Source organism: Lichenostomus cassidix, chromosome 8 (assembly GCF_008360975.1).
Source record: "Lichenostomus cassidix isolate B80296 chromosome 8, HeHo_3.0, whole genome shotgun sequence".
Taxonomy (NCBI): Eukaryota; Metazoa; Chordata; class Aves; order Passeriformes; family Meliphagidae; genus Lichenostomus; species Lichenostomus cassidix.
In genome coordinates this window covers 17,390,493-17,410,227 of record NC_139489.1, presented here as the reverse complement: position 1 = coordinate 17,410,227, position 19,735 = coordinate 17,390,493, and the positions used below count along the sequence as shown (strand labels likewise).

The 19,735-nt window shown below is 38.5% G+C and overlaps 1 protein-coding gene across 3 annotated transcripts in view; it reads left to right on the top strand.

Annotated features, from left to right (window-relative positions):
- Positions 1–19,735, top strand: part of DPYD (dihydropyrimidine dehydrogenase) — a 336,246-nt gene that overhangs the window by 245,329 nt on the left and 71,182 nt on the right. For all 3 annotated transcript variants that reach the window (XM_085068147.1, XM_085068146.1, XM_085068148.1), the window contains 2 exons: positions 1,782–1,902; positions 2,757–2,876. In XM_085068147.1, coding sequence (XP_084924273.1) covers positions 1,782–1,902; positions 2,757–2,876 — 241 coding nt within the window. The remainder of the gene's footprint in view (positions 1–1,781; positions 1,903–2,756; positions 2,877–19,735) is intronic.

The following is a 19,735-nucleotide window of genomic DNA, read 5'->3' as shown; positions in this document are numbered from 1 at the left end:
ATTTAAACTGTTTACTAGCATGAGAAATAGAAGACTATTCCAGTGCATTCATTGCATTAATCTTGGTGTGTGAGAAGCAGAACTGATTGAAAATAAAGATCTTTACTTACTTTTGGAGAAAAAAAAAAGTCAATTATTATTTGTTAAGAAACGCAAACTAGTTAAATTGTCTTAGGTAGGATGAAAATTAGGTTTTTATGAAAGACATCTCACAACAAGTTATTCAATGTGGATTGAAATAATTGTATTTTTTTAAGGTGTTAGTGTGCATTGGAGTAAGAACTTTTACAGCAGCACTGCAAGCACAACGAAGTCAGCATAATGAGTTATGGTGCCAACATCCTGAACATTATCACAAGGAGTTCTAAGGAGAAGAATTAACATAAAGGATATACAATTCATGTCTTCTGGAGGGTCTCTCATTTCTGCACTGGGCCTCAAGGAAATGCAAAACAGAAATGAAAGTCAAAGCTGCAACTACTTTCATAGTGCCAGTGCAGCGTTCATACATATTTCATGGCAGCTGCATGGGCGGGGAGATCACCATTTTATTGGGATGCCAGAGCTAAGTCTTAGGATTTTACTATTCATGACAAGCACTGTGTACTTTCTAGGAACACAGCCCATGGGGTTTTTGTTTGTATTTAACCATTGGTGTAAGAAAGGAAAAACAACAAGAGGATATTTCCTGTGTGTTCACTAAACTGGCAACCTTGGTATCCACTGGATTGTTTTAAATTAAACTTCATTTAGTCTCATCCCATTCTCAGTTACTACATAGAAATTTAACATTCTGGGTTTTTATAATTTCCAAATGGGAGAAGATTATTCAATATGACAGACTTAATTATCTGAGAGAGTGATAAAATCTTAGTAAATGTAAATAATTTCTGCAGTAACAATTAGCCTACCCACAGGTAATACTTGTACTAAATCTCGTAATGGCACCACTCAATTTTTATCCAGAACATGCACCACATTCTATATGCATCAGTATTGCAAATTTTAAGGTATTTGTTGAAGAGTATTATCAATTCCCAACAGCAAAATAAAACAACTCCATACTAAGAGTCACACTGAACAAGAACCCTTGTATGTGCCAGATGCAGGTGTTAGTTCACTGAGCTGTCCTCAGTGAAAAGGGTAGTTGATTACTGTCTATATGAGATGTATTCCATAAGAGAAGTAAATGACTGGAAATCAGGAGAAGCCAACACTTGAAGATTTCTATTTCTGGCTTTAACAGAGAAGATTTTGATCTTTCATTTACGCTATGGCCATCCCAAGTTATTCTCAGAGTTCAGAAATGTGGAATTGCATTCTGATAGCCCTGCAAACTTGATTCATCCTTGTTGTTCTGATCAAGGCATGATCAGACAATGCATCAGGTTCACATTATTTTATAGGATACTGCTTATTTTCAGTGTACCTTACATAGAGTGAGTCATTAAAACTGAAAAGTAATTTTCAAAATAAATGAGTAAAATAGTCTCTGTCATCCAAAATGGTGTTTTCCTCCCTCTGGGAAGGAACATTTTGTGATATCTTTGTCTTCTGGAAAAAAAAAAAATCCTTTTTTTCATGAACTAACCTTTCTGTAGTGGATTTGCAGTTACTTGATGTGTCTGAAATAAGTTAACTAATGAGAAGTTCAGTTCTGATGTGCAATTTCACAAAATTGCAGTATAGCCACTTAGAGCAAAGTTTTCTATTTCCTTAATATACCTTTTGTTCGTATTACTTTTAATTATGTTCTATATTTATCTGGCCTATTTGAACAGGATCCAGAGCTGGTACGGAACATCTGTCGATGGGTTAGACAAGCTGTTCACATTCCTTTCTTTGCCAAACTGACCCCAAATGTTACTGATATTGTGAAAATTGCAGTGGCTGCACAGGAAGGTGAGTGACTCCAGTGCACAAGTTGTGCATATTTCCTAACTTGCTGGATGGGGTAAGATAGGAGTGTTGCTAGAATAAGAGATAACAGAAACTAATATGAAAATCTTTTGTTTGATGTATTTAGAATAAGCAGAGTGATCAAAAGTTTCCTAATTTTGTCCATGCATCTGGAATACAGCAGTATATGAAGAGAACCATATTAACTGTGAACAATAAATTTTATATGTTTGTATGTTTCCCTGCATGCTCTTCTTTCTGTCATATTTATGTTTACCATACCACTGTGCATCCCCCTATTCCTGTATTTAGCAGTGAAAATGATGTGTATGTTCTGAGGAAACAAAATATACACCATTTGAAGGTATATATATTTTTTTCCTTAGATCTTAAAGTACAACATGGCAGCAAATAAGTTTGCAAGCAGGTGTATTAATCCATCACTTAGAACCATGGTAATTGTTTCTTTGTCACATTGCTTCTTTTGTCTTGTTGCACAGAAGCTTGGAGGAAGCAGCCACTGTGTTGGGCACCTTCAGGTGTTGAACAACCACTGTAGCAGGTTCTGTCCCACACAGCTGAGGGGCAGAGATCTGCCTGTCAGCCCCAGCATCTGCACATGCTGTCTTACAGCCTTTACAGCTCCTTCAGCCCTTGCAGCCAGTGCTAAATTAGCCTAGGATCAGTCATAAGGACCTTTCCGTGCATCCCCTTGGAGTTTGTTGCTTTTGCTCTCCTGCTGTTTATTTGAATTTCTAGTTATTTCAGAGATTCACAGGTTTTCTCTTGTTTTTTTATCCTCTCTTGTTCTTATACACATGATTTAACAAAAAAATGACTGACTTTTTCTTTCACAGGTGGCGCAGATGGTGTTACAGCCACCAACACTGTGTCAGGACTGATGGGACTAAAAGCAGACAGCACACCTTGGCCAGCAGTTGGTCGAGGACTGAGGACCACATATGGTGGCATGTCAGGTAGGTGTTGCCCTTTTTGATGCATGGTACTTCCTTGGAGGCTTTCAAAACATCAGGAGGTCCTTGTAGTGGGCTAGAATATCATGTCTGCAGTCGCACCGAGTCCTTAAAGCTCGCTGCTGGTCAATGTTTCTAAGTCATGACAGATGGAACAGATTAAGTGTGAAGGCTCTTGGGTTGCCCTTTCCTTAATGGTAAAGCACTGCATCAGAATACTGTGATAGGGTCACTGGAGAGGGAAGGAAATCTCTTCCCTCGTGACCCTCACTTTTCCTCAAATTTTTCATCCTGTCACAATTGTCAGGCCCCACGTTAGACAGAGGCTAATGAAAGGGCATCGCAGGGGGAAATATCAACAATCCAAATGCAGTGTATGTTTCATAGCCCAATCTCCAGCCCTCCTCCCTCCTTCCCACTAAGTGCACCTCTTCCAGGGAGGTTATTTCCTCCTCTTCCCACCGTGGTAAAAATGATAGACAGTGTTAGGCAAATATATGCATATTTTTGTGGCCTATTACTCAAGATATACAAGAATATCTTGTGTAGGCCATATTTTCAGGTCCTGCTTCACAGTTTAATTTTCAAACCAGCAGCAAAACTTTTACACTCCAGTTCAGTGCCGGCACACACTAATGTATTAATCCATTGACCTTGTGCACTCTGTTGCTGTGACAACACAAACTTGGCCCTGCAAAGACAATCCTGTGAGCTTCTTGACTTTACTGTTATGGAGATTAGTCTCCTTGGTGATAGAGGTAGCACTAAATATACATAAAAGAAGTAATAGCATCCTCCCGATTGAATCAAACATTATTCTGTCAGACCCGCCTCCTACCTCACCCCAAAAATGTAATTAGAGGTGACCAGACAGGCAAAAATATGCTTTATTTTATGTGACTGGTGTTATCCTTGGAGAACCATAGGAAATGTAGCAAAAGATGACTTTTAAACAAACTTTAATTCAGATGAGTGCATTCAGTGGCAAATTGCGTTATTGCCTTAGATAACTACATAGAATTTGGAATTTTTTAGAGAATGCTGAAAAGTAAGAAAGCGATAACAATCAGAAAAAATCTTTATGCCTATTGCATAATGATTATTCCACAGTGACAGTCCAATAAGATGTTATATTTTAATATTATGCAAAATGGGAGGAAGAGGGGAACAAGAAGAGAGCAGCTACAGCCCATTTCAATTTCTCTAGCCTGCCATGTTGACAGGAAAAGAATAAAGGAGGTCACAGTGGGTGCTGTGCATTAAAAATTAATAAAAGAACTATTGCGGTAGTATTTTATATAAGTAACACCATTCACATTTTCTCATTTAAGTTGCAATTTCTGCATATTCCTTCCTACCATAAGTCTGCCTAATAAAATCTATAAAGTGGCTGCATTATGAGAAGTATGTCTCTTATGTCACCAATTTAAAACATGCATGTAGCTTAAATTAGTGGCACCTGCATTCCCATCTGTAAGTGAGGATGTACCAGCACTTCTGTGGTTTATAATACTAAATGGACCTGAGGAAAAGTTCTTTATTTTATTTATATATATGTGTGTGTGTATGTGCATAAGTATAACTTTTCTTTTTCCTGAAGTTTCACATGTATCAGAGGGGAGAGAAAATGACATTTTAGGATGCACCATTACCTATGATGCAAATCTGCTTATTTTAAAAATATGTAAAATTCTGGAAATGGTGTCAATTCATTATGTTTTGAAAGAGCAGAATGTAACAGACTAATATGTAAACATTTCTTGCTGGTAGTTGTCATCACTAGGTTTCAATCCCACAACTCCTTGCATAAAAGAAAGCTTCAGAGCCAATAAAGTCAATAGCTCAGCAGAATGTTGCAATACTTTCTGCTCAGTGCTCAGGTATAGCAGTATACAAATTTCCAAAAGCAGGAAAGCAATTTTAAATTGAGAGAGCTAGCATGCTTACAAGAAGACAAAAAGTGGGAGAGCGTGTCATCTTGTCAGAGCAAGGGGCAGGGTGGCCATACTTCTGTTCCTGGCTGTGCCACGGCTGAGCTGTGTGGCCTGCAGCCAGACATTTGACCTTTCCATGCTTTATTCCTGCTGTCTGTGGAATGGCAGGAACACCACTTACATGCCTACAGGCTTGGTGGGAAGTGCTCTGTGGCCTTGGCATGAAAGTCACTCCACGGTGTAACGTATTGGGTTTCTATTTTGATCAGTGTAAAATTCTTGTTTTGTTTTATTTTCTGATAGAGTCAGTAAGTTTTTGTTGTTTTTTTCAAATAATTCCTCTCAAGGGAGAATTAATTTTTGAAGTGAAAGACAGCACTATTATAGAAGCAACAAGTCTGGTTCGTTCTGTGTGTTTTCCCAAAGCACAGCTGGTTCATTGTTGTTCTGTCATGCACAAAGCTAGGGCAGATACAGCACACAGCCAGGCTGGATGGGGCTTTCTGGATTTTTCCATGTGCGTAGATCCTGGACTAGCAGTGCTGCTCCTGTGGCACAGAGGTGCAGTGTGTGAGGCAGGAGTCCCTGTCCTGCAGGGTGGCACCCTCACGGTGCTGTGTCACCATTGCTGAGGTGGCAGCTGTCCCCAGCCCTGTGGAGCTCTCAGCACAGAGTCCCCTTAGGTGTCCTGGTGAGGTCTGAAATGCACCTGGACACAACACTGGTGACCCTCAGTATTATCCAGCCACTGTGTCTGGCTGCTGGCCCTGGCAATGAGCAGGTCACGGGACAAGACATTGGTCTCCTAAAGGACTGATGTTCTCCAGGGATTTATAAATTTGCTGTATCCACAGGTTGTTAGTGCAGTGCAGGTTGCCTTCTCCAGGTGAGTGCAAACTCCCTCCTCTGAGTTTGATGAAGGTTTCCAACAAAGAACAAATAACAAAGATGTGTCAGTGCCCTGGCCTAGCAGCTGCTCAGCATCTTGACTGACAGACTTCACTGTCCTCCAGTGTTCCAAAATGTGTTCCTACAGGGCCATGGACTGAAAAAATATTTTCCATATAAAATTTCCCCTTTGCCTCCTCATGCCTTCTCTTCTTGTCTGCCTCATGCAGAAGCAGCTATGTGCAGGAGGTTCATCCTTCATTTTTCTAGATAAAAGAGACATTGGAGCAGGTTTGTTTGGTTTTTTTTTTATAATTCCTTTTAAATTACTAAATGACAGGTAGTTTCCTATGGTTTATCTAACATACACAAAAGTAATAAGGAAAAAAGGTTTATTAATATCATTGCCAAATCCTGAGGTGTTTTGAGAACGGACTTTTGTCTCTGGGGTTTTTTTTAAACATTTTTTAGAAAGAAGGAGAGACTTAATGGGATTACTTTGAAACCTCCATTTAGTTCTGAGTTGTCACAGTCAGTGTTTTCTTGCCAGCCAATGCTTGGGGTGTGACCTTCCTGTTTTGATCTAATTTGATCAGCTGAAAATTGCTAAATTGCAAGAGGCATCACTGTTCCTCCTTCCTACCCTCCTGTTTCTTGGGTGGTTTTTACAGGGAAGGATCCCAGTATCCCAGGTGGATGTTTGACTACTAGACTGTGGGATTAGTCTCTCTCTTCTCCACTTGCCTGCAAATATTGAATTATTAATACAAAGTGAAACAGCTCTCACAGGATACACATTCATGCTGGCACATCCTGCTGACCTAAACGTGAGCCAGACTTGGGAGAGCCAGGTTTAAATCCCACATGTGAGCCCAGGTCGTAGCTGGGTCCCCTGGATTCCAAGTTTACCCTCCAAATACTGAGCATTATAAAATCTCTCAGGCTTTTCTTCTTCTTTTACCTCTATCCTGGTGACAAAAAAAAAAAAATCAGGAAAAATTTCACTTTAACTTTGATAAATTGTTATTTTCTAAGGAAAATTAATTTCCAATTTGTACTGTGGAGCATTGGATGAGTCCAAGGGCTATGGTAGCCCTGCAGATTTTTGTTGCCCTGTTATCTGAAAGGACATTGTGTTTAGAAGGTCCTCCAGACTTCATCCATTTTTTAAAATAAATTAAGGGGAACTGCCCATTACTCAAAAAGTGTAATTGTCCTAATGAATTCTACAAAATATGGTTAAAGAAATAAGCCCTTATGATGAAAAGTAAAAGAAAAATTAAAGTACAGTTTTTCAAGCTGTATGACTGCCATATGTGTTTGCAATATTAGAGACAGTTTGATTTCCATTAAGTTTTTAGAATGGATCTAACAATACTTTAGGTTTGAGAATGTAGAATACATGAGATTTTATTCCGAGTTCTTCCTATACGTGGGCAGAGTATTTGCAGGGTATTTGTTTATTAAAAAGAGGCTAATGGTGGCTTTTTTTATCCTCACAAGGAATAAAGACCTCTGGCTCTGAAGGAGATGTTTTAGTTTGTACAAGCATAAATTATTTTGATAATGCATATTTTATGGATACCAGAATAAGATGCCAGATTTCTCAGAGAAATGTTAAAATACTGTCAGCAGCTGCATACTTCCCTAAGATTTCTTTCCTTGAAATTTATTTTAAAATGAAAAACAAAAAAAAGTTTTTTTCCGTGAGCTTTCATACTGTGCTTCCATATTCCAGATGTGTTTTATAAAACACATCACATTGCAGCACAATAGGATATCTATTGCAGGCAAAATAGAGCTGAGCTTCTGTTTGAATTTCCATGGTTTTTTGTTCTTTGTCATCTGTTTGTTTCTTTGTTTTTGTCTGGAAGCCAAATCCTTAGGGGATAAATTTATAAAACCATACTCTGGACTTAGCAAAAACTTAGGTTAAAAGCAAATCTCTCTATGGTGCACTCACTATGTATTCTTTTAATGCTTTGTTTCAGAAATGTTGCAGTATTTTACACTAGCAGTTCAAATACCTCATGTCTGTGTGCTGTTATTGCTTTGTCCATTTGTTTTTTGCTGAAGTACTTTGGCATTATTTGCACAAATGTACTGTATATGATGTTGGAGTACATGTGTTTGTATGTTTTCCAGAAAAAGAGAGATTCAGGAAGCTGTGTGTTATAACTTCCTAGCTGCCCACAAGGGATGTCAGAAGGAATATACTTAGGTGGCTGATTCAGTCATTAAATGCAGGAATGTATAATTGTTGGAAAACAGCAGAGGAAGTTAATTTTAGTTACTTTATGAAGTTAGTGGAGATGTCTGTTTTTACAAAAAAACACTGTCCAACAGCAATTGTGACATTTAAGGGAATGCTTTTCAGGAGTTATTTCATGAAATTGAAAAGTATATTGACATTATTAATAGAAGCATATATTCTAATCTGAAGTGTTTGAATCAAATTGAAAGAGAAAAAGTTGAAATTATGATAATAAGGGCTGCCTTTTAATTTTAAGTTGATGACACATCATTAAAAGAAAAGTGAAAAAACCAACCAAGAGCATTCACTTTACTCATCACAGTTCTGTCAGTAACAGAGCAGTGTGTATTTTGGTCAATAGAAATGAATGAAAAGCTGCCCATCACTGGAAACAAAACAAAATGTATGTATGCATAGGCACTTCTGTTTAGTATAAATATTTACTGAGAGTTAAAGACTATTTACATTAACATATATTTATAAAACAGTGCGGAAAGGGGTGAAAAACAAATATATGCCGTAGTACAATTTTAATTTTGTTTTATTATTCCTGTTCAATGTAGCTCAGCCATTAAAAGCCCTTATTTGCATATATTATGTCAGGATTCACAAAGAGTCCTCTGTTTTCTGTCGTGTCCTTGCAGCAGTCTGATTTCTCTTAGTGTACTGCCGTCACTGGTCTATGCAGGAGAGATCAGAGCCCTAATAATAGATTTTTGACAGGGAGCTCGCCTGCTACCTGCCCTACACAAATCCTCACTGTTCATGTTTGCTTCATGGCAACAAAGCAGACAGAAGGAAAATGCCAAGTGCTGAGTTTGAGGTACAGCCCTGCCATAGCTTGACATTTCAGCAGAATAGCAGTTTATGAGATGCATAATTTTTCATCTGGGACTCAGCTGCCATTTTCATAGAAGCTTGCAGCTCATCGACTGACTGGAAGTAGGGCAAAGGTTTACAGCATAGATCAAGGTCTACATCCTTCCTATAGCTATTTAAAAATAAGTATTATTCTCTAGATAAGGTCAGCGAACTAAGCATATTTTTTCCATTTTTAATATTTTCTAGCCAATTTCATTCCCACAAAGAAAACACTTTACACTTTTAGCACAGGTGCCATTTGTAGTTGATTAAAAATGATCATAATTGATTTCATTCACCAAAAGATTAAATGAGTCCTGGAGAAAGAATGAAGGAGGAGACTTTACACAGAGCATTTGAACAAAGCTGTGTTTTCTCCTCCTCTTACTTTGGAAAAAAGCTCATTCTGAGCTTGAAATGAATGAAGTCTTTGCTCCTTAAGTGTAATTGGTTTGTGGTTTATTATCGTTAGAGATTGGATTTAAATTTTCACATTTATGCACATGTACTTGGGAAACAAATGCAGTGTAGGTACATGTAAGTGAGTGTTTAATTTAGAATTACACATCTCTGTGAGCTTCAGTAACAGTTCACCATGTCAGAGCCTCATATAGAACAATGGTACAGTACATTGGATTAATTAAAGAAGCCTTGCAGAGAACTGAATTCTCAGTATGTCAAGATTTCAATTTTATGTTAAATATTTTCTAAAGGCCAGACCCTTAAATCTCAGGGGCTGTACCAAGCAGTGAGCTGTGAATTTAACCATAGGCTAACTGCTAATGATAAGGAAAAGAGTCCAAGTTGAGGCAGCTGTAATACAGTCATTGGATTAGGCTATCAATCACTTGGTTCCCTGAGGAACAGGCAAAGACGACAAAACAGTGAAAAGGGAAATTAGGAAGGGAGGGCATGACTAGAATGAGATTCTTCACCAAATGTATCTGTTAGTTGGCTGAATCCCCCAAGCATCAGACAGGAACGTCCAGCATTGCACTCAGACTGAAAGCCAAGTATTTGTTCCAAAGTCGTAGAAAACCATCAAATCACCATTAACTGTTGCTGTTCTGTGCAGGCTTCTAAAAATCCAATTGGCTATTTTCTCCTGGTTTAATAGCCTGTCATTAGGTTAATCTCTAAACTACTGCTGTTGAACACTCTGGATTTACTGTTTATATCAGAGATCATATAAAATATGTACAGTTGAAATAATTCATTTCACAGTTGATTGGGGTTTTTAATAATCAGATAACAGTTAAGCTATCAAGTCTTACTCATGGCAACCAAAGGCACATGTCAGAAAGCAATTCAGATAAAATCATAAATTCTCAGACATAATATGGAAAAAATAAGAGAGAACGACTGTGACATCAGTTGTGGGGAAAAGAGCATAGGGAAAAGAACATGCAAGTTTATTCTGGGTGCTGGTAGATAAAATGGGAAATCTGTTCATATAATGGTACGGATTAACATGATTAAGTAATGAGTGCTCCCATTGTTAGCATCTTGAAGACATAGTCTGATTAACAAAGAATGGAATTGAATAGAGAAGGTAAAAGAGATGTCAGAGCGTTTTAAAGCAGGTTGGTAGAGCAGGGACTTGTATTTAAACCTGATTACAGTAATGGGTATAGGTGAATGTACCACAGGTAAACTACGACCTGATAAGGAGGTGTAAGTCAGTCAGGAACAGAAATTTTTTCCTTCTGGTAATGTCAGCAAGATTGCACCCAGTGGTAGTGTCTTTGTCAGCATGAGTTGATTGTCTTTCCATGTCTATAATGTCTGGGGAAAAGGTGTCGCTTATGGTCACCTCTTCTAATTTTAAGCAAACACTTTAAAAAAAAATCTCTCAGAGTATTTTTGTGTCATGTCTTTTGGAGGTCATAGTGTTTAAAACTGAAATATTTATGTCATAAGAAGATTGTTACAATCAATTTGGGAGGTCATTTAAGTATAACTACTTCCACTGTCTTACAAATTATTTATTTGAAAAGTACTTGGCATTGAAGTACTTTTCAGTTTATTCTAACACAGGAATGAAAATACTGTCAAAAATTTCAAATAGACATAAAATTAAAAAATAAAAAAAAAGCTGTGGTGAAGTCTGCCGCTAGGTTTGTTTGTCGTTAAGCCTCAGCAGCTGTCTTGCTCACCTCTCTGCACATATGGTCACAATGAAGTCAAAATTTCTTTTGACTTCAAAATGATGCTTGAATGAGGTCTAGAGACTGTGATGTATGCAGTATAACTCTCCAGCCTTTCATACAACTGAAAGGCTACTACTCACTGCAGAAGTGTGTCTAGACTGAGAGAGCTGTGTGTGCTGTAGTGTCCCAGCAGCTGCTCAGTGGCTGGTTGGAAGGGTCACTCTGGCTGCTGACCTTCCTCTGGCAATTGCCAGGTTAGTGTTGGGCCAAGCTTTCTTCTCTCAGTGTGCAGGTGTTGCACACACACATTCTGTCATTCCAGAAGAAGTGGGGAAGTGTGTGGTCATGGACTGGGGCACAAAGATCCTTTCAGATGGTACTGTTCAAGTCGGCCTGTGGGTCTACAAAGCTTTGTTGCAGTGTATGTGTATGATGGATTAAAACTCGTACACTTGTTTTGAGAGTTTAGGGAGCTTCAGTATAGGAGGCAGAGGAAAGACCTGGCAAAGGAAATAGGGTCCCAGTTCATGTGGATACACATCAGTGTTTCAAGCTCCCTGTTGCTGATCGTGTGTGGCCAATAATTATCTTTTCTGCTGACTTGTTATTCCATATCCGAATCAGCAGCAGGGTTGTGATACAGGTGGCACTTGAGAGTGATCAATGAGATGAGTGCCTTCTGTGGAAATTATAAACTGTACCTGTCACTCAGAGCAGAAGCTCTAATTATGATCTCCTCCTCCCCCCTGAAAAGCCCCACCAAAACCAAACCAAGGATCTGGTAGAGTTTGTAAACAATTATGAGTAACAGTTGTATCAGAAGAGGTTAAAACTCCTGAGTTTGACCTGGTGTGTCTCAAGCATGTTCCTTTTTTTCAGTACCTTACTTTGCATATTTATTTGCTGTAGTCACCAAGAGGCATATATTCTTTGTAGAGCCCATCTTTATTCTGTGGAGGGCATATTCTCATGTGAAGAATAAACATGTTTTTACGTTTATGAAAAAAAAAATTGCACCACATTTACAGATCAAAATATGAGCTAACAAATAAATAGAAAAATTACTTTTTATTTAACATTTACTAGCCTGGAGCTTCTTCCTGTTCTTCCTTCTCTCTGTGGGACAGCTATGCTTGCAGGATAGGCTGAATGACTACTGACTTTTCCCATCACTGTGGGGATCCTACCACTGCTGACAAAACACCCCAATTTCTGTATTGTGTGTGAGCTCCTCCCTCTGGATCAGTAGCCTCGGTAGCCTCAGCAGCTTATGCATCTCTGTGAGGATGTTGGGCCTCTCACCATTCCCACCACCTACAAAGTGCTTGATTGATGTCTTTTAGAAATGGGTCGCCAAGTGTCTTGAAAAGAAGGTTTCACAGTTACATGAAGGTGTGCTTGCTGTGATTAATCCCGTCACAGGATATTTTGACAATCAGATATGAGAGTTTAGAAAAAAAAAATTATCCTTGGAACAAGATTAATCCCAAGGCATTGGTTTACACCAATCAGCACCAGAAAGATATACTTCTGTCATTACTGCTGCTGTCCTGCTTTTATATAGGAGTAACCTTGGAAAGTTCTACTACTGGTTAGCTATGATTTATTATGAACTCACCAGGGAATACATCTTTATTCACCTAAATCCTGCTAGCATTCTGTACTTTTTAGAATCCTACTTGAATAAGGAATAAATCCTAATGCCAACTTCACACATGAAATAAAGAAGAAAAAATAGAGCAGATTTGTTTAACTGGGTAGATCCTGGGTTTGTATTTCACTGGGCATCACATTATCCCTAGTGAATGATTGCCAGAAGCATTTATAAATGTATTTCACAACCATCAGAATACTTTTTTTACCTTTCAAAAGAATGCATCTAATATATAGTAGTCAGCTAGGTAATCTGTATTTTAATGTGCGTTTTCATGCAAGTACTTCATGGTATAGAATGAGCTGTACAGATGTCCTGTTCACATATGGGATATACAAACATATCCTACAAAATCTTGTAGGGAACCTGCTGTAGGAATTCAGTTTTCCAATTTATGATCCATCTGCAGTTTCTACATTGCTGGGTAATTGAAATTGTCTTCCCTATTAACGTGCACTGTGTAACCGTGTTTCCTAAATTCCGTGTAAATCCCAGAAGACCCTCATAGTCAGGGACTGAGGCACTGTTACTTGGCTTAGGTGAGAGCTGAGGGAGAACTGTTGAGCCCAGTGTCCCACCATTTCAGAATGAGAAATCTACTGCAGATACACAGAGAGGGTGTTTTTAATGGCATGAGGTCTGTCCATTGAGTGTGAGGAACCACACCGGACTCAGCACCGAGGCCAGGCTGATACTGTAGAGAACTTTGTTACAGGCAGCTCAAAATGAGGAGAAAGCTGTGTGGTTTTTGCAAGCAGGCATGCCAGTAGCTAGCTGTGTTACAGCTGTGTCTGTCCATTCACAAATGTCTCATGTCCCTATTGAGTGACCTGTTGGTTTTCAAGAGAATGTATCTTTACTGCAGTCCATGTTTTGACTTGGCTGACCTTATCTTAGATATCAGTCTACTTACACTGTTAAGGCTGTATCAGCTGCTCACCTATTTGAAAACCCCAGAACTGGCAGTGTTTTCACCAGTTTTTGGATATATGCCTGCTCAAGAGTGGCTTAGCTGTTAATAGTGAGTACTCAGAGGAATCTTCTCATTCTAGGCTCTGATAGAGTCTGTACACCAGGAGCACTTGCAGAGAAGGTACTGCCAAACAATACCTATAAGAATCTGTTCTTTTTATATATTTAAATTGAGGAGTTTCTTCAGAACTCACCAAAGGTGGAATTTGAAGAATTCAGACCTCCAAGGAAGATTTGATGGCAACTTACTTTCCTCAAGAAATATTAGGAAAAAGTCTGCAATGTGGTACATTCATTATACCATTTATTGGTATAACGGAGAAATTGTTTGCATCTTTTTTGTTTATAAAAACACACTGGAGGATCAGTTCTTGGCAGATATCCACAGAGGAGGTAAACCCTGCCAGATGTAGAGAAGTCGTGTTCCTTCTTGTTGGGAATTTTAGTATAGAGTTCCCTTCTGTGTGGGGCTGAAACGCAGATTTCTTTCCAATGCGTTTAGGTTTCTTTTCTTTCGGCTTAAGATTTTACAGCTCTGAGGACATCCCTGGCTTACTGTTAGGGCCAGATAGTGTAAAAAGGTCTTTAAAAAAAAAATGTCACTCCTAGTGTCTTTTCCAAACTTGGGCTTTTCCAGGGCTGCCTCAACTGCCCTTTGCTATTTCTTTCCATTTGTCATAAACAAGATTCGCTGAGCCAAAGGTTAGCACAGAAGGCAGACAGCAGTGGTTTTACTGGTGCAGCTTAGATTTCTCTTTTAGAAAACACAGGTGTATGTTATTTTATCCCACTCTATTTTCTAATCTGATGTTACAGGAGAAAGTGATATTTTTAAGCTTGACATTAAAATATCTTCCAATCAGTTAATGTAAAGCATCTGGTGTTTTTATATATTTTAAAAAGCCCTAATAACTGCATTGCAATCCCTTAATGCTGTTTGTCACATTCTTGTTACAGTAGGTATAAGTCACACATCTTCTGGTTTAAAACACTCAAAACAAATTTCAGCAATTTAATCTTGGTGTTAGAAAAAGGATCACAGCAGCTGCTATGGTATTTTGTATTTATGCTAGTTTTTGTAAAGATTCGTGACATGCTCCCTGGGAGCTAAATATTGACAAGCATGCTCTGGCAAGCAAGATCAAGCTTGGTGAGTTAGCACAGCTCAAGTCTCTGCATTGACACTGTAACCCAAGTGTGGAAACTATTATCCTACACCATTTGTTTTGGCTTTATAGGTGATACTGTCCACTTGAATTAGGGATTTCTGCTGTATTTTTAATACTGTAACTGTGGATTCATATTTGATTTAGGACCATAGTACTTGCAAGGTTGGTTGTACATCTGTGTTTGATGACATCTTCAGTAGTGTATTGTGTATAGAATCACAAGTGACAGCATAAACCCTTCATGATTTCAAACCTACAAGCCAGAAGTAAACATTGAGTATAAAATAATTTTAAAATCACATTTATCTTTTAAACGGTAGAACTCACCATGTCCTAAAACTGTGAGTCTATGAAAGCTATTGATCAAAAGTGAAGTTTGGACATGTATTCATTATGGGAAGTAATTTAGGAGATTAGTTTTTTTGTGTGTTCTGTACGTAAAAAGAAAAATCCACTTTTCTGCCACATCTAAGAGCACCATGTTTGTAATGCTTGTAGTTTACTTTTTGAATTTCTGAGTAAAGAGCTTGAGCCCATTTGGGCTTCAAGTAAATTTGGCATATACAGTAAATTGATTACCAGATGCATTGTGCAACATATGGCATTGTACAGCCTTTGTGTGCTTCGTAGTATTTTCTTAAATTACCATCATTTGTTTTGATTCCAAAAATGCACTTGTCTCAGCTTTCTAGTGCTTTGGACTTAAATGCAGGCTTTTCAGTGCTGAACAGATGTGTTAGAGTTTCACACAGAACATTTATGCCTTTGTGAGTCTTCCTCCTCAAGTTTTCCATACACAGTATTATGTCAGCGATAGCTCATGCAAATGGGATATCTTCATTTTCTTTCATATGTACGTTGATTACATGGAAGGTAAAATAACCTTCAGAGTTCCTAAGAATTCTACATGACCAAGAAATAAAAGGGAGCAAGACAGTTTTGCCCAAAGATACTGCCCCCAAAGTGAATCAGGTATGTTTTATTTGAGTCTAGAGAAAAACACGAAGGGAGGAGAACGTAATTTCTTTATGGGTGACAGCAACAGTTGACCACAGTCCTGTATGCTTATGTGAACCCTCATATTCCCATGCTTGAGGCTGTGGGAATAACATTTCATCCATGAAAACGCACAGAGTAAGGTGCTTGACACATTAGTGTGTAGTTTGCTTCTAAGAGGAGACTGCTTGATTTGATTTACAGAGGGTAATTCTAAAAAGTTATCCTTTAAATTAGGAACAGTTTTAGAAAAAGGGGAATAGACATTCTGGGACAAGGGACAAGAGATTTGTGACCTGGAGGGCCAACTGCTGCCTCTTCTGCTCAGGTGCAATTATTCTCATTACACAGATTTCCAGGCCTCACCTTGCACTCTTTTTCTTCTGGGAGAGAAAAATATTATACTTTTGTATAGCATTTGGATATCCTCTCCAAGAAGGCACTGAGTAAGTGCCAGATACTGCTGGTGTGTGTTTAGCAGTACCAGTGTGTGTTCTGATCAGTATTTTAAAATCAACAAACACTTTGTGGGCCCCTAGCTTTCTGTTAATTGGCCTTTACTTTGATCACTGAAGACCAACAAATGCAGTTTAGGAGTTGTGTTGCTACCATTTTTCTTCAGTGGAAGCTGAGGGGATGAGTAAGTACATCAATTAAGTCCCTTACTCACCCTCTGAGCTGCCCTCATTGGATAATTAAAGTGATCTGACAGAGCAATACACTAAATTCCCTTGCAGCCCCTTCTGTTGCTCTGAATACATCAAACAAATGAATATTTAGGCCTATTAATGCTGTTATTTTTTATTAATGCAGAAAGCAGAGTTATGATACGGGTGTATAATTTCTTCTTGAAATCAGCCCTGAGTTGTGTGACTGGTTGCAAGCAGGACTGATATAACCATGTTTTAATTACCAGCCCTCAGTAATACATCGAGAGCTAGTAAAGTCCTCTGCAAATAGGGTTTGAGCTTCCTTTATGCCACAGATAGTTTACACAGCATGGGCAAGCTATTATTTTGCTTTCCATTAAGGCACTGACCCTTCAGCTTTCCTTACGTTCTCAGCTAAAGAAATAGCATGAAATTTCCTATAATTGTGAAGGTTATTAAAAAGAAGAAAGAGAAAACAAAATTTTAAATTGTCATCCATGCACATCGAAAGCCTCAGTTAACGCCAAGGTATCAACTCTCTGTTGGGGGGGGGGGGGTCTTTTTCATTCATCAGAAAGTAAGGATTGTCCTGTAAACTTAATTTTAAAAAAATCACATAATCACAGAATATGCTGAGTTGGAAGGGACCCTCAAGGATTATCAGGTCCAGCTCCTGGCCCTGCACAGCACCATCCCCAAGAGTCACACCATGTGCCTGAGAGCTTTGTCCAAATGCTTCTTGAACTCTGCCAGGCTGGTGCTGTGACCACTTCCCTGCAGAGCCTGTTCCAGTGCCCAACCACCACGTGGGGGAAGAGCCTTTTTTAATATCTAGTCTAAAAAAAAAATCAAGGGTAAGGAGCTAAATATTTAGCAACTTACATACCTAGATATGAAACCATAATTATAAGAAAGTGTTCTTGTGTAATGAGTACTGTGTGTCTGTCATACAGTGTTTTAATGTCTTCAGTAGTTATTAGCTGAATATTTCCATTATTACCCTTCTGTGAGCAACTGCCATTCTTGAAACTGATTGATGTTTATGAATAAAGCACTTTTGTTATGTGTTGCCAACTTCTGAGGACCAATCTCATAACCTACAGTGCCTTCAAAGGAGTGATGATACCTCCTCCTTCTGGAATTAATCACATCTGAAGGAAGTGAAAGGGTGAAAACATTGTGGGTTTTTTTCTGGAAAACTTTAATTGCATTGTAGACTATTTTACTACAAAATGGTTGTAGTGTTTTATGTGACAAAAGTGACATGAGGGGGAGATAATTTTACAGGAAGAGAGACGTTTGAATATAGGCAACTATCACAGTGAAATGGCTTGGCTCGAGGCAGTGAATTTATTTGTGAGTTGATGAAACCATGGTCTCAATTTCTCATTGTCTGGGTGCAAAACAGTCTTCTGATAGGTCATCCTGGTTGCAAAGTCTTCACTAACCTTTCATTAGTTTATTTTGTGGGTTTTTACTCTGTCCAGACCAGCCAAGAGATCAGCAATTTCAAGGAAGAAAAAGTACAAGAAAAATAAAAGAGAATGCCCCTCCAAGTGTTTATCTTCTTAAGGCCATGCTGTCTTGCTAGGGCCTAGACAATCTCTAATCACACTTTTAAAGTTTGTCAAAGCAGGAAAGCTATAAGAAAGCATTACAGGAAAGCTAGTGGTAAATACAGCTCAGAGAGAACTCAAGGTTTGTGGAAGTTTTGTGCATACCTTGTGCGTTATTTAAATTTCTTCATCCTCATCCTGCCTCTGTCCTTAAGACACAGATCTATAAAAGCATAGTGCCCTCTGGCTCCAGGAGGAACTACCAGAGAATGGGAGCTTCTTGTGCTTTCCTCCTAAAATAAAGCAGAGAAAGAAACTGATGCTAGCTTAACACTGGCATATAATGTAATCTCTGAGCTTGGCTTGTAGGAGTGAGTTCAGCTGCTGATACAAATCTAAATGCACCAACAGGAAGCTCCCAATGACTATATTTGTACTTTAGAGACCACCTAAAGATGGAAAATTGCTGCTCCAAAGACCCTTCAGGTTCTATATTAAAATTAATCAGACAAGTCTGCAGCTGAAGAAGCCTCCCAATAAAATGTTTTCCACAGGTCAAGTGAGAACCCAGATGTTCTCTTACTCGTGATTTGATCACCATATTATAACTGGTCCTGCAAAAATCACGTCCCATCCATCCCTCAGTGTGAACAGCTCTAGGTTTTGCTCTTGATCACATAAATCTTTGTCTGCCCAGATGCTTTTGTATCAATGTCAGAAACAGCAAAGTGAAATTGTCAAAAGCCCCCATGCTTTGCTTCTTTTCTCAACCCTACCGTGGTAGGAGCAGCCTGCTTCCCAAATATCTCAAAAGACTCTGGTATGGCCCTTCTTTCCAAATGATGACGCAGCCCACCAGCTTACAGACACACACAGATCCCCAAGAACAGTCAAGGTAGGTAGTTTCCATTTACTGCTGGGAGGAAAAAAGTGTCAAGTAACTTCCTACTCATCCTATGGCAAGCAGAGCAGGGCTGTGTGCTTCAGCTACCTTAGGTATAGCTATCAGTTCTCCTACTCTTGGTTGTGTGAGTCTTGAGAAATGGGAAGTGTTGAAATAAATGGCTATGATACACACAGTGTTGAAATAAACATTTATTTTAACACATTGTATGTGATGAGCCATTTATTTTAACACTTTTCACTTGAAGTGTTGAAATAACAGGTTTTATCAGGGGACGTGTCATCCACTGTTTTATGTATATGTGAATATGGAAATACATCTACTGAGTGTGCATGTATATATATACTCAGATTATATGGATATGTAATAATAATAATATGGTAGATGTGTATGTAGACACTAATGTACAGGCAAATACAGTGTTTTCTACTCAAGTTGAATCTTTTGTTTCACAAAAAATTGGGTTTGTGCCATTGTATTTTTAATAAATCGATAAATAGATCTAAATATATTTGTACATAAAATTGTTTATTACTAGATAACAGCAACTGGATGACATAGATAAAATAGAGGGATAGAAAAAATAGAAAAACCTCAAAATAGGACAGTGATGAACTTGGGTTATGTAAAGCAAGAAAGAAATACTTCATCTGAGCTTTCTAGTTATCTAGACCTGGTTTCTTTAGTTCGCCATCATTTCCGAAGTTCTGCTTCCCTTTCTGTAATGGGCTTCTTAGGCAAGTGGTTATTAAACAGCACAAGGTGCGTGTCAGGTTTTGTAAATGACCTAAAAAGTTGTTGTACTGCATTTTTCAGTAATTTTGGCTTTTTAAATACAGTGTAGGAACCTCAATTCCCTGCTCAGCAGGCAGTC